At 38.3% G+C, this 12,468-nt stretch overlaps 1 protein-coding gene across 1 annotated transcript in view; it reads right to left on the reverse strand.

The window, feature by feature from the left end:
• Positions 1 to 8,855: 8,855 nt before the first annotated feature.
• kcnc4 (potassium voltage-gated channel, Shaw-related subfamily, member 4) overlaps positions 8,856 to 12,468 on the reverse strand; it is a 29,692-nt gene continuing 26,079 nt past the window's right edge. The window contains exon 4 of the mRNA XM_038723209.1: positions 8,856 to 10,949. Coding sequence (XP_038579137.1) covers positions 10,882 to 10,949 — 68 coding nt within the window. The 3' untranslated portion in view covers positions 8,856 to 10,881. The remainder of the gene's footprint in view (positions 10,950 to 12,468) is intronic.

Genomic DNA, 12,468 nt, shown 5'->3' on the forward strand with positions numbered 1-12,468 from the left:
CGTAAATCTTCAGGTAAAAAATTTTAATCATAAAAACTATTATAATAAATTAAAAATACATTTATTTATTACTCAGCCCATTTTTTGGCAGTGCATGCAAGTTCAGTCAAGTTCAGTCAAAAAGAACGCAAACAAAAAAGAAGAGAAGGACAATCTGCATCATCCGTTACAAACATTTGGGAGAGACAAAGTAGGGTCTGTCACTGATACTTTGAAAAAAATGTTTTGTTTATTCCAACTATTACCATTTATATTAATGGTATCTTTTACATATGAAGGCAAAGAAGGGATGTGACGGCAATACCAGCTATTGTAGATTTACCTGCTAGTTTTCCTAAATTCTGCTATCTAGCTATAAGTAATGTCTCCACTCTCAAAATAACATGATAATGTGCTGTGAATTGTGTTTTTAAAATCTGCAGGTGGATCTGAGCAGAGTTTCTTATAAACATTTGATTATCAGGCTGTTGATTCATTTCTTGATAACAGTCCAAATCCAGATCACAATCACCTGAGTGATGAATTTATTTTGCTTTGCTTTTAGAAATGCCTGACAAAGATCTCTGTTAGATTGAAATTAAATTACTTAATTAAAGTTGCTGGGAACTATGCAGTATGCGTACCTTTTGTTTGATTCTTGCCTTTAATGTATCTAAATGGACACAGTATGTCAGAAGCACAGCGAAAAGACAAATGCACATACTAATGGTTGTGTTATTTCCTGCCTGTCTTTAGACATAATAGCCAAGCTCTTGCACAAGACATCCCTCCAGTCTGAGAGGACTCTCATTCCCAAGTATGAAGTTACTAAATGGTAGTAAAAAGCTTTAAGAGAGGCTCTTCCGAAAATACTTCAAGTGTGCTCAAAGTTTAAACTTAAACTTTCCTGCTGTTTAGCTGATTCTAGATTCAAAACAAAGATATGCAGCCAGATGTTTTGCAAAAGTTATTATCAGATAATTACTTGTCACTTTGATTAATTATATTGTTTGTAAGTTTGTTCAGGTCACATAAATGTTTCTTGGAAAAGCACCCATGACTGTTTATATGCACAATCCACCTGGGAGATATCTAAGTATGAGGGTCTGACTTCTCAGAAAAGCATAAAGAAGCAGCAGATATTTTTTTCTCCATCGGCTGGCACAAATCCAATCAGCCGGGTCACTTGGTGAAGGTTGATTGTTGAGACATCCAGTTCAAGAACATGACCAAAATGGTGGACAATCAGGAGTCGACAATTGTGGGGTTAAAGGTGGAGTACACATTGGCCAGTATATAGCTATATGTAAATCCTCATTTCACAAATGTGCAAAACAAAATGTAAAACATATTTTTTACATACATTTTACAGCATTTACAGATTGTTTTAAAGAAATTTAAAATGCAAAGGTTCAATTAAAAAAAAACACCCTGTTAAAGAAATATTTTGTGAAAATACGTTTGTTCACTTTCTTGCCAAGGTTTGGATAAGACGATCAATCCCACTTGCCTGGCTTTCCATTGGCTTGCACCTCAGTCACTCATTACAATGTGGATGCATTACATCTGAGTCGTCTGGACAGCTGATGGAAAGAGAAAACAGCCAGTTATTTACAAACACTGGTGTTAATGTTCAACCTGATGAACAAAAACATAAAATATAAACACATAAAATCATTTACTGGGCTTCATGCACATGTTTAATTAATTCCATGATATCTGTGGTCTGTGAGGAAGTGGCAGTGATCAAACCTTTCTTGTATTGTTTCAGTCACAAGCTGTTTGTGAGTGATTCAGCTGTTTCCCACATGCCCTGATGACTGTTCTTGGCCTCCTCTTGCAAACAGTAAACTTCATCAGTACTTTTCTATGTCAGTAGTGGCCAGACACACATTACATCCATCCTCAGCTGACCAGACTATCAACCAGCCAGGATTAATGTGCCAGTTCAAATAAAATGCATTTCCTATTACAGTGCTCGTGTGAGTTCAGCTGGTGTGTTGTCTGATCATTACACCAAAGGTGGCTGAGAAAGAGAGTGGCGGCGGTGGTGGAGTGCTGTGTAGTCCACCAGGGTCAATGCTTATAGAGCTCCCACTATTTGCCCCTACCACACTGTACACAGGGAACAGGGAGTTCTGTCCATTAGTGGCCCACAAGAGACTGGGCTTCTGCTTAACACAATAATGCTTCTGCGGCGGGTGGGGACTCCCTTTAGGATAGCTGTCTGAATTATTCTCCTGCTCTTCACAGATCATTACAATTCCATCCCTGCTCCCAGGATTGATTATTCGGGGTTTTGTTGTGGTCAGTGGGCTTTTCACTTTACTACAGTCATGATCATGAAGCACTCTGGCAGAACAGTTATCAGTTGTGAAAAATGTTGATTTGGTACCCTGATGACATTGTAGTTGCAAACAGACATTTTGGTTGTAATTTCAGGATTATTCTGGTTTATTACAGCTTGCCAAAGGTGTCGAATTTAGTAGGGATGATAGGGACATGTCCCCACCAATATCCAGTGATTTCTGAATTGTCCCTAGCAATAATTTTAAAGAGGTGGTATTATGCTTTTTGGCTTTTTCCCCTTGAGTTCTCTCTTTTTGTGGATGTAATAGGTTTGCAAAGTGAAAAAGCCCAAAGTCCACCCCAAAGGGAGTTAAGAATTGCGCATGTGCAATCCCAGCAAAGATCTTGTAGAGGCTAGATGTATCACTCCATTGCTAAAACAAAGCGTGAAAAGAGGAGCTGCAGTCTGACAAAAATATGGTGTTTTTTGAAAATGAAACCACGTAAACCTGTTCTGGTACAACCCCTAAATAAGATTTTGAACTTGAAAATGAGCACAATACCACCTCTTTAGAGTTTTTCGCCTCGATTGTTTACGCACATTTTCTGAAAGAATGCCTCATATTCTCAGAACTCTACACACAAATCAAAAAAACACACAATGGGCAAAACCCCTCAATTCTCCTGCAAAATTAAACTTTACATTCAAAACAGTGTTATTTCTTCTCAAAATGGTATTTTGTTTTCAAATGACACAAAAACCATCATATGAATACACATTCATAAGAACCAGTTGAACACTGATGTGCTCAATGTAAAACATTATGATGAATGGAAAACACTTCTTCTCCATTCATCATAATGACTTAGGCCTTTTTTTTGTTCAGTGTTACACTTACTACAGACGTACATAAATAAGTGTGTTGTAAAATATTTGAGAATATTGTTTTTATACTCAGAACACACAAATACACGGTAGCAAATATATTTTATTTGTCCCACAAAAACAATGTACATCCCATTCCCAACCAACACAAAGTTGCACATACACTACATACAAAAACAGAAGAATTTACTGTACAAACCCCCCCCCCATGCTGACGCCGTGGTGGGTAATCGCTGCACACATTGTGATGTTCCCTCCGCGCTGGCCAGGGACTTCAACAATGGCACGCTGGCCGATGACATTCCTTCCCCTCTTTCATCTTTTTGTGATGTTGAACCCAACCTCAATGAAGATGAACTGGTGCTCCACCTCTAGCTCAAGGACTCTCTGAAACACACATGACAATATCAGAAATAGACATGGAGTGGTCACTATTGTGAAGCACAATCATTATGATTACAATATTGAAATATGTATAATTTACTGTATACAGTGTTGTGTATGCATCAATTGTGGGACTCACTTGCACATAGTTATATCGCAATTCTTTGACTCTTTCTGAATTGCATTCAAATGGCACCCTGTAGACCTGCTTCATCCTGAGATGATTTCTATCAATATTTTGAAATATGTCATTGTTTTCTATTATTTTTCTTTGTATTTGCTGTAATGTTATGGCGTTGTTTTCTAGGACCATGCTTATGATTTCAGTTTCCTGTTCAGGAGACAGAAGACATTCCCGACCACCTTGTGTTGGTAATCTTTCAGTTCTGCCAAACAAGTAGTAAAATACTGTAAATACAAAGTAGGTATACATTTCCTAAATACTTGAAACATACTTTATAACCAACAGGTTAGCCAGATTATCTTTATTTAGAGGTAAAAAGTCAGCACACCTGAAATGTCAGTAAAAACATGTCTTTGAATAAAGGTTAGCTTGCACAGTAGGTCAAAGTTTAACATGGCTGTAGGTTTCCAATGAATTACATCTTAGCTTGATGTTTAACTATTCCCCTCGTCCGTATCCACATCAATAAATCCACAGGAGAAGACTTTTTTTTTTTTTTACTTTTTACATACAACAAAAAAATTGGTAGCCAACAGAACAATGACAGAATCAGGAATTGTAAATGTCAGAAAGAGAGGGAGAGAGATTGAAAGACGGTGTGGCTCCACTCTCTGCTTGCCCGACTGCCAGAAGGTTAGGCCCTAAAAACTCACATCAACCTTGTAAATAGCCTTCTATTTCATATTCCTTCTGTATCAATGAACCATGTAAATTAGTGTTGTTTTAATATGAGTTTTAAAATTTTATTTAAAAATGTAAAAAAAAATATATTTATTATTTATTTTTTAGCAACAATGCTGCATTGTCAAATCTTTGCAATTAACTTGGTAACCCACAATGTTGTTAAACCTTTAATTCCACATGAGGGCAGTGATAAAAATAAAAAAAGGATAGTAATATGGGTCGCGTTAGCTGGTGAAGTAATGTGGAAAACCATTATGTTACAACTAACACAACGTTACAACATTAGCAATTGGTTGTCATTAGCCAGCAAGGTCATGCTATCTAACTTGAGCCAGCCAAAGCACAAAACCACAATATATTTCACATGCTTGGCAGTAATTAGTTTACCTGTGTAACAGGATGAAAGCCAACTCTGGGTAATTTTTTTTATCTGATTATTGTTTGGCCTGACAGGCTTCAGCACAACTTTTTTGCTGTTTTATCCTTATGTGGGGTTGGAGTCTGTGTTTGCTGTTAGCAGACTCCATTTGGTTAGCTGCGGTGTTGTTGCTGGGTGGAGTTCAGCATCAGTAGGCAAAAGGCTCAGGAATGTGCACTAACATCACAGCCTATGTTAACCAATAGATTTTGCAAAAAGTCCAACCTGATTTGTTAATTTAGCAAGCAGCATACAGACCGTCAGAGGTAACCAAGAAAGCTAGTGAATGGTTTATTTTTATGCGAGGCTACAACCCGATTACAAATACTGCAGGCAATAAAAAAAGCAATAGATTAATCTAACTAATGAGACATGTACCTGATCAATCTGTTTTTCTCTATTTGATCTTTTTCCTCTAGTTGCCTATCACTGGAATTCATATAAGAGATAGTGTATGGAAAAAAACTTGCGTTACGTAATTTTTGGGAAATCACAATTACAGTGACCCATTCAACTATCAGGCAGCTAAGAGTTACCAATGTCGCAAATGAGGAGTTCAAAAAGACAGTCTGTAAAATGTTCACTGTCAGAGAAAATGATTCTGTCAATCTCCACAAGCCTGACAGGAGAATGTGTGAGTATGTGATGGTGATTTAATGAACCTATATGCTTTAATGGAAGTATCAGGGTTGTCAATTATTCAGGCCAATGCAAATATTTCTTCCCTGTGCTGTTAATCGATTTGGAATCGACTCAACTACTAAAAGTGAGAATCAACATCCTCAATAATGAATTGTGAGTTCAGTTTAGAAAACAACATGAGATCTTCTGCTCCCCATAACTGGCAGCAGTGAAGAGCTCTTGTGGCCTCACATCCACTCAGGTTCAAGTGGGGATGACCCTTGAACTCGGAAAGTGGAGAGACGAAAAGGGAAAAAACAGCCCCAAAGCTCTGTCTGCATGGCAACCACACTGTGCTTCTGTTTCCCGCCTCCTCCCTAAGAGCCGGATGGAATAGGACTGTCAAAGCAGGGCATTACCATGGCCGAATTGTAATTTTTAATGCTTTGAATCCTGCTTCAAAAGATGATTTTGAAGCATTCAGTCAACATTAGAACTTTCTGCTTGAAATCCTCAATTGAAGAGAGAAGGAAGAGCCAGCGTTTTCTTTCCCCCTGTTTGAAAATATCTTCTGATTCATGATAGAAAATTCAACCATGTGTTGAAAACAGATTAATGGACAGTCTGGTATTCTGAAAGCAATGACTTGCACAAAGTGAGCTCAATACATTGATCCAAATCCCTTTGCCTTCATCTTCCAAGTGCTCTCAGAATTTACAGGCCACAGCTATCCAATAATAATACATCATTTATATTTGACATGAAAGCTCCTTATTGCTTATGTAGAGTGGAAAGTTCACATTGCCTGCCATTGCCCCTCTATGTTACATCCTCATAAAGCCATAAGTGAAAGTTTGTTATTCCAGAGGTAAGACAAGAAGTCAAGATGGTCCCTTTTTCCACAGGGTTGAGGAAATTTATGAAATGGTGAAATGACTCAGCCTTTCTCCATAGAAACTGTTCAATATTGTCATGACAACCTTCAACAGAGGGGGGAAATAAAACAAGGAGTGAGGGGAAACAATGAAATGGAGTAATCAAGGATGACAGGACAAGTTCTGACAGATTTTCTCTCTCAACTTTCAGTTCCGAATTGTTCTCCTCTGCCCGAGCTCATCTTGTTTCATGAATCCCAGCCCCGCAAATCTGTCAATCATCTTTCCTCTGGGCACTCTGAGCAGGAGATGCTGCTTCACTAATGGAGCTATTCAGGTGTGAAAAAAACTATCAGCTACTAGCATGATTTCTGCTTTGTGTTGATAGAGTCATCAAAATATGGCATTCAACCAAATTAAAGGATCCAGCTGGGCAATTATCACCTCTGAGCACAGAGACGTACGCACGTTTAAAGAGGACTGTTAAGGTGGTATTTCCCTTTGGAATAAGTGATTTAATTTGTTGTATTTTATCCACTGTGGTGGCACCAGCTGTTAAACTCACGTGATGATGATGATACCTGTGATGACCATAACATTCACATAGCAATAAAGCAAAAATGAGCATCTAAAAGCAGATTGTCTACATACTGAGCTGCAAAACACATATGATTCATGCATTAATCACCAACCAACATCCACTGAAAGGAAAACTTAACTGCAACATCTTTCTTACAGACAGGCTGATGCTTTATTTGAAATATGGCCATAGCAACATGAACCACAAGACATTCAACAAGTGTTATGAAATTTCTCTAATGTCATTTGTCTAATGACAAAATAGTGAGTTGTTAATCTAGACTAAAACACAAAAATAAATATTTAAATATTAAATAAATAAAATATTACATAAATATTTTCTCACACTTTTTTCCAGAAATGTTTGGTTTTATTTGCCCATGTTTTGAAATATCCTTCTCCTAGATTTCTACTAGATTTCTACCTCCAAGCCCAAAACAATCAAAGGTGAATGGAATTGTGTTGATGGTGCCCACCACATTAAGAAATTACTTTTCTTCATTTATTGGGACAACTGACATTAATCAACATTTCTTTAAATGTGCCAGTGTTAGTTAGCTGGCTAATTATCAACAGTCCTTTGGCACTTTGTTCTAAAACCAATGAAATTACAGGTTAAGAAATACAAACATAAGATAATAAAATGACAACAGCATTCGCAAATCATGCAGAGCAACAGGAAGCAACAATAGAATGACAGCATCCACTATTGCATGCATGCAGCCATGCAAAGCAGTAACATGAAAAAGAAGCACTGTTCCACAAATAGTCCCTATGAAATTGGTTTGTTGATTTTTCTTAGTAATGAGGACCAGTCTCTGGAAAGATATAATTTTCAGTACTATGAGCACCTTAAATTCCATTCACCACTATTGTTCTGAGCAGAAATCTAAGCGATGTTTAATTCAACCTGGAGAAACAAATGCAAAACTGTCTGTATAACTGGATGCCTCTAGGGGTAGGTGAGAAAACTAGTGAAATGTCCCTTTAAGTCTTGAGCTTTATTGCATCACACTTATGAAAAAGCCCTCAAGCAAAATCCACTTGTCACACAAGTGTTCAACGCATCACAATATGTACATGATTTTAATCAGATCCAGGTCTTGAGATGTCATCACATGAACAGATGCGATGCACGCACACAACTCCAGTAGCTTGCCAATTTGTGGAGATGAGCTGAAAATTTCTCTGTGCACATCTACATACTTCGTCAAGTTAATATCAGCCAGATATTGTGTTTCAGAGACAGAATAGGAGCGTCTTTATTTCATCTCATACCCCTGCTTCTGTCTGAACAGTCTCTCAGTCCACATATAGCTTTAGTAAAAGACTGTCTACTTTTGTATGAACACGTTGTGTCTGCTTTCATATTCATGCAGCCTTGGTGGTTTAGACTCACCTGTGACATCTTGCCCACCCTACCCCCACAACCTCAGTCCACTGCACAATGCATCCCTCAACATCAAAACGTTCCCTCATGAGCAACAACATTAACGATCATCACGCTGAGCTGAGGTGAGTGTGTCCATGAGGATGTGTGTGTGTGTGTGTGTGTGAGAGCAAGAAAGAGAGAGAGAGAGAGAAAGAGAGATGGTGACGTGTTTATTTGAGTGTGAAAGACAGAGGGAGGGGGAGATGGAGGCAGCAGAACAGTAATTAGTGTTGCCTGTCATCCCAGATCTCCATGGAGATGTGTTCTGTATGCCATCTACACCTTTGGTACATAATCATGGAGGCACAGGAGAGCAGGAGGCACAGCTGTGACTGCCGTTACACCACTTTAAGCAAGATCGACCACTAGACAACACTTGTGTCACCACTGTAAATAGCTGTACAGTAGATGACAGGAGTAGCATTATATAGGCAGCAAACTGTGCGCTTAATGGGGGGGGATACAGATTACATAATGAAAATAAAAATTTAAACTGTGAATGAAAATTTAAAAAAACGACTACATTTTCTCTTCAACACCAGGGGGGAATGGATTTTATTTCTATTTCTGCATAGAAACACATGCCTACATGATACAACAGTCACACACACACACACACACACACACACACACACATATCTGACAGTTGGACTGGGTTAAAATCCATCAGTCACTTATACAATCCATAATGGGGTAGATATGAAACTGATGTGCTGTGTGCACATTCGAGTATATACAACAGAGAAAACAGGAAATGAGGCTAAATAGGTGAATTATCAAAATAATAATCTTTCATTATTGGTTAACAGCTCTTTCATGGTGCATAAGCATGTCATATACAGAGGAGAAATGAGTTTAATGAATGATCCACAATGGTGAACTCTGCTACATACATACAACTGTGCTTATACATAATTACAGACCTCTGGGTCAGCATAGAAACAAAGCTGGAGTCTAATGAAGATTAACTGAACTTTCCCTTTGTTTATTAAACATAAGGCCACTATGGTAGACCATGAGGAATATATTATAAGCCACGAGTGAAAGAAACCACACTCCTCCTACTTCTCTCTCTGTGGAAACATGTCACAGATTTTCTACAGATCCGGCACAACCAGAAGTGTTGAGGAACAAATCTAATTACATTACTGCACACACTTAAGCTCCATTACTCAACATGAGGCACAAGTGGAACTGATGGCATTGCACTGTATGTATTTCTTTTTTTTCTTTTTTTTACTAAGAATGGTAATGAAAATCTACCATGTAACCTAAGAGACTACATTTGGTCCAGACTCAACCAGTAATGATGCATTAATTGTATACGGCTGATGTAGTAGACAATACTGCTCCATTGATTTTTTTTTTCTTTTGTTAAATTCTCTTATTGTTAAAGGATTTACAAACAATGTCTTGCCTGAGCAGCATTCATACCACGCTGTTTCTCATCAAAATAACTGCATGTTGTCCCTGTGGTCAGTGTTGAAAAGCAGAGGCAGAGACCGGATGATCTACAAAGAACTCTGGGTCTGTTTTGATGAGGATCGAACAACGATTTCAAGTTTTTATCTAATCCTAGTTCACAGTAACATTTTTGCTGTACAAACCCATATTCACTAGAGTTTGGGAGTTCTTACTTGACACTAAACAACATTTATGGATATGAGACATTAATCTAAATGATGAAGTTTAGAATTTTTTTTGCTTCCAAAATGAGCACAAACTGACTTTCTGTACATATTACTCCAAATGTGAAAGAAAAAAATAAGAATCAGGCTAACAAATGCAACCGACATCTCATTAGTAAAGATGTTGCCAGATGGTTTAAACAGACACACTTCAGATTAAAGCCCTCGAACATTTTGTTTGAAAATCTTAAATCTTCCTCGATAACATTAAATATTCATGACTGAAAAAGCAACAGTCAAAGCTGACCAACAAATAATAAGATAGATATTATTTACTGAGAGTTTACGGCCCAAAAACTAACAAAAGCTAATCTGCTTCATCAGGACTGTGTGGGTCTGGTTTAATAAGCTTTGATTGACAGTGCAACAACAACCCTCCAACTGTCATCAGATTCTGATTCAAATGTTGCTAAATCCTGATTGGAGCACAGACACACATGACATCAACTTTTTCCAACCAAGTACAGAAATGTGAAATAACCAAAAATGTTACAAAACTGGCAGAAAATGTGTTCATGTAGGACCCTGTTGGTCATAACAAGAAGCTAACTGAGAAAATCTGTTTTCAGGACCTTTAAGACAACAGTACATTATACAATGCCATATCATGCAATACATGCAAAATGCTTTGTAACATGTAAATGAGTGTGCATGTGGTACATCTTCTATGCAGCTGATTTTGTACCACATGGTTTAGGATGTACAACAACAACAAAAAAAAAAATCCTGTCTTGAATAAAAAGAATCCGGTCTGCCATTCATCCTAGGAACGACACAAAAGCAGGGACGAGAGCTGAAGCTCTACACAGCGTGTATTCCGCCGCAAGTTCATGCTCTTTCTCCTTTTCACAGCCAATCAGCATCAGGTCAGTGTGGTGACCTCTGGCTGAGCGTAGTTTCCAGTGGCAGCGAGGATGTCTTTGCAGCTCTCTGTAAGGAAACGCAAAAGGACAGAAATACAAGGGTGACTTATGATCTGAGCATGAAAGAAAACAGACCTGTAGTCTAATAGTTTTTGACACGGTGTAATAAAGTATCTCTGTTGAATAAAAGCGGAAGCTGTTCAGGCTGTGAGTCCATCACAGGCGCAGCTAATGAATATTTTCATCATTAGTCATCATCAGCAATCATTTGTTTTTTCAAAATGCAAATCAATAAATTGTTTAATCTATAAAACATCATAAAATTGTTTAAGCCCAAGATGACATCTCCGAACAGCTTGTTTTGTCTGACAAAAAGATATTTAATTTGCAATCATATTTAGCAAAGCTGCTAATCCTTAAAGTTGAGAATCCTGTGAACGTTTGCCAGTTTAACAAGTAACTGGTTGACTTATATTTTAGCTCTACTTCACAGATAGAGAAATCCAACAGATCTGAACTTTTAAGGCCAGCAGGACGCTTTTGCTTTGACCACCCACGTTGTTAATGGAAACCTATTAGCCACAATCATCAAGAGGAGTCACTTGGGAGTACGGAGGCTCATCTGAGCTCAGAAGCCTTTTTTCTGCTTGTCTGTGTATCCATCTGCTGTTTCCTCTTAGCAGCACTAGAATGGTTTGCCACACTGTTATTGCACTTGTCGTAAGGAAACGAGATGCCAGTTGCCACATCGCTGCGACAATGCGATTTCGATCAGTTGCTTGTTTAAATTGTGACATCGAGCGCTAACACTGTCACAGACTCCCTGTGACAACCTTAATCACTTCAAATCCAGCAGCATTTTGTTCCCACTGCACGGGGGGGGCATTTCCTGTTGCTGATAACCGTCTGAGCATCTTCAGACCTGCTGAATCCATTTGTCCTCTTCACTGTTTCCTGCCATACTGCTCTGGTGAAATATTATCCATACCTCCTGGAATTAACCTAACAACATCCCCTATGGGCATAGCTCTGAAGACCAGAGCCAGTGTCCCATAATCTGCCCTCTATCTAGGCAACTCAAAATGGCTGCAATCACAAAGGGAGCCTTTTGCATGTTGGACAAAAACAAAGGACAAAAACAAAGAGATGTTTTGATTTTGAACTCTGCCACAACAGTTTTTAGCGTTGTTAGGAAACGGTGAAAGTCCAATTGAAACCTTTTTTCAGATGTGTTGTGTATGTGTGATATTCCACTGTAATAGACTGGGTTGTCATTATCCACATACTCACCAGACAGAGGACTCACGATTGAATTACCCCCTCCTCTCTCTCTCAGAGAGATTAGTTTTGAGGTGTTCTGGCTTTGCTCAGCTTTACATTCTTTTTGTCTCTGCAATCAGAAGAGAGCTCGCTTGGCTATTTCATGAGCTTACCAGATAATTTAGCGTATTATTAGAGAAATCCGTGTGACAGCAGGCTGGGGACAATTTGTGTTTCTCTGTGTTTTTAGCTTTCCCACTGTGACTGGGAGGCTGTAAATACTATATTGACAGATGATTTACTCCCTGAGCATCATTATGTGTCCA

Source organism: Micropterus salmoides, unplaced genomic scaffold, assembly GCF_014851395.1.
Source record: "Micropterus salmoides isolate LMB-PRFRI ecotype aquatic unplaced genomic scaffold, ASM1485139v1 Ms_hic_scaffold_16, whole genome shotgun sequence".
NCBI lineage: Eukaryota > Metazoa > Chordata > Actinopteri > Centrarchiformes > Centrarchidae > Micropterus > Micropterus salmoides.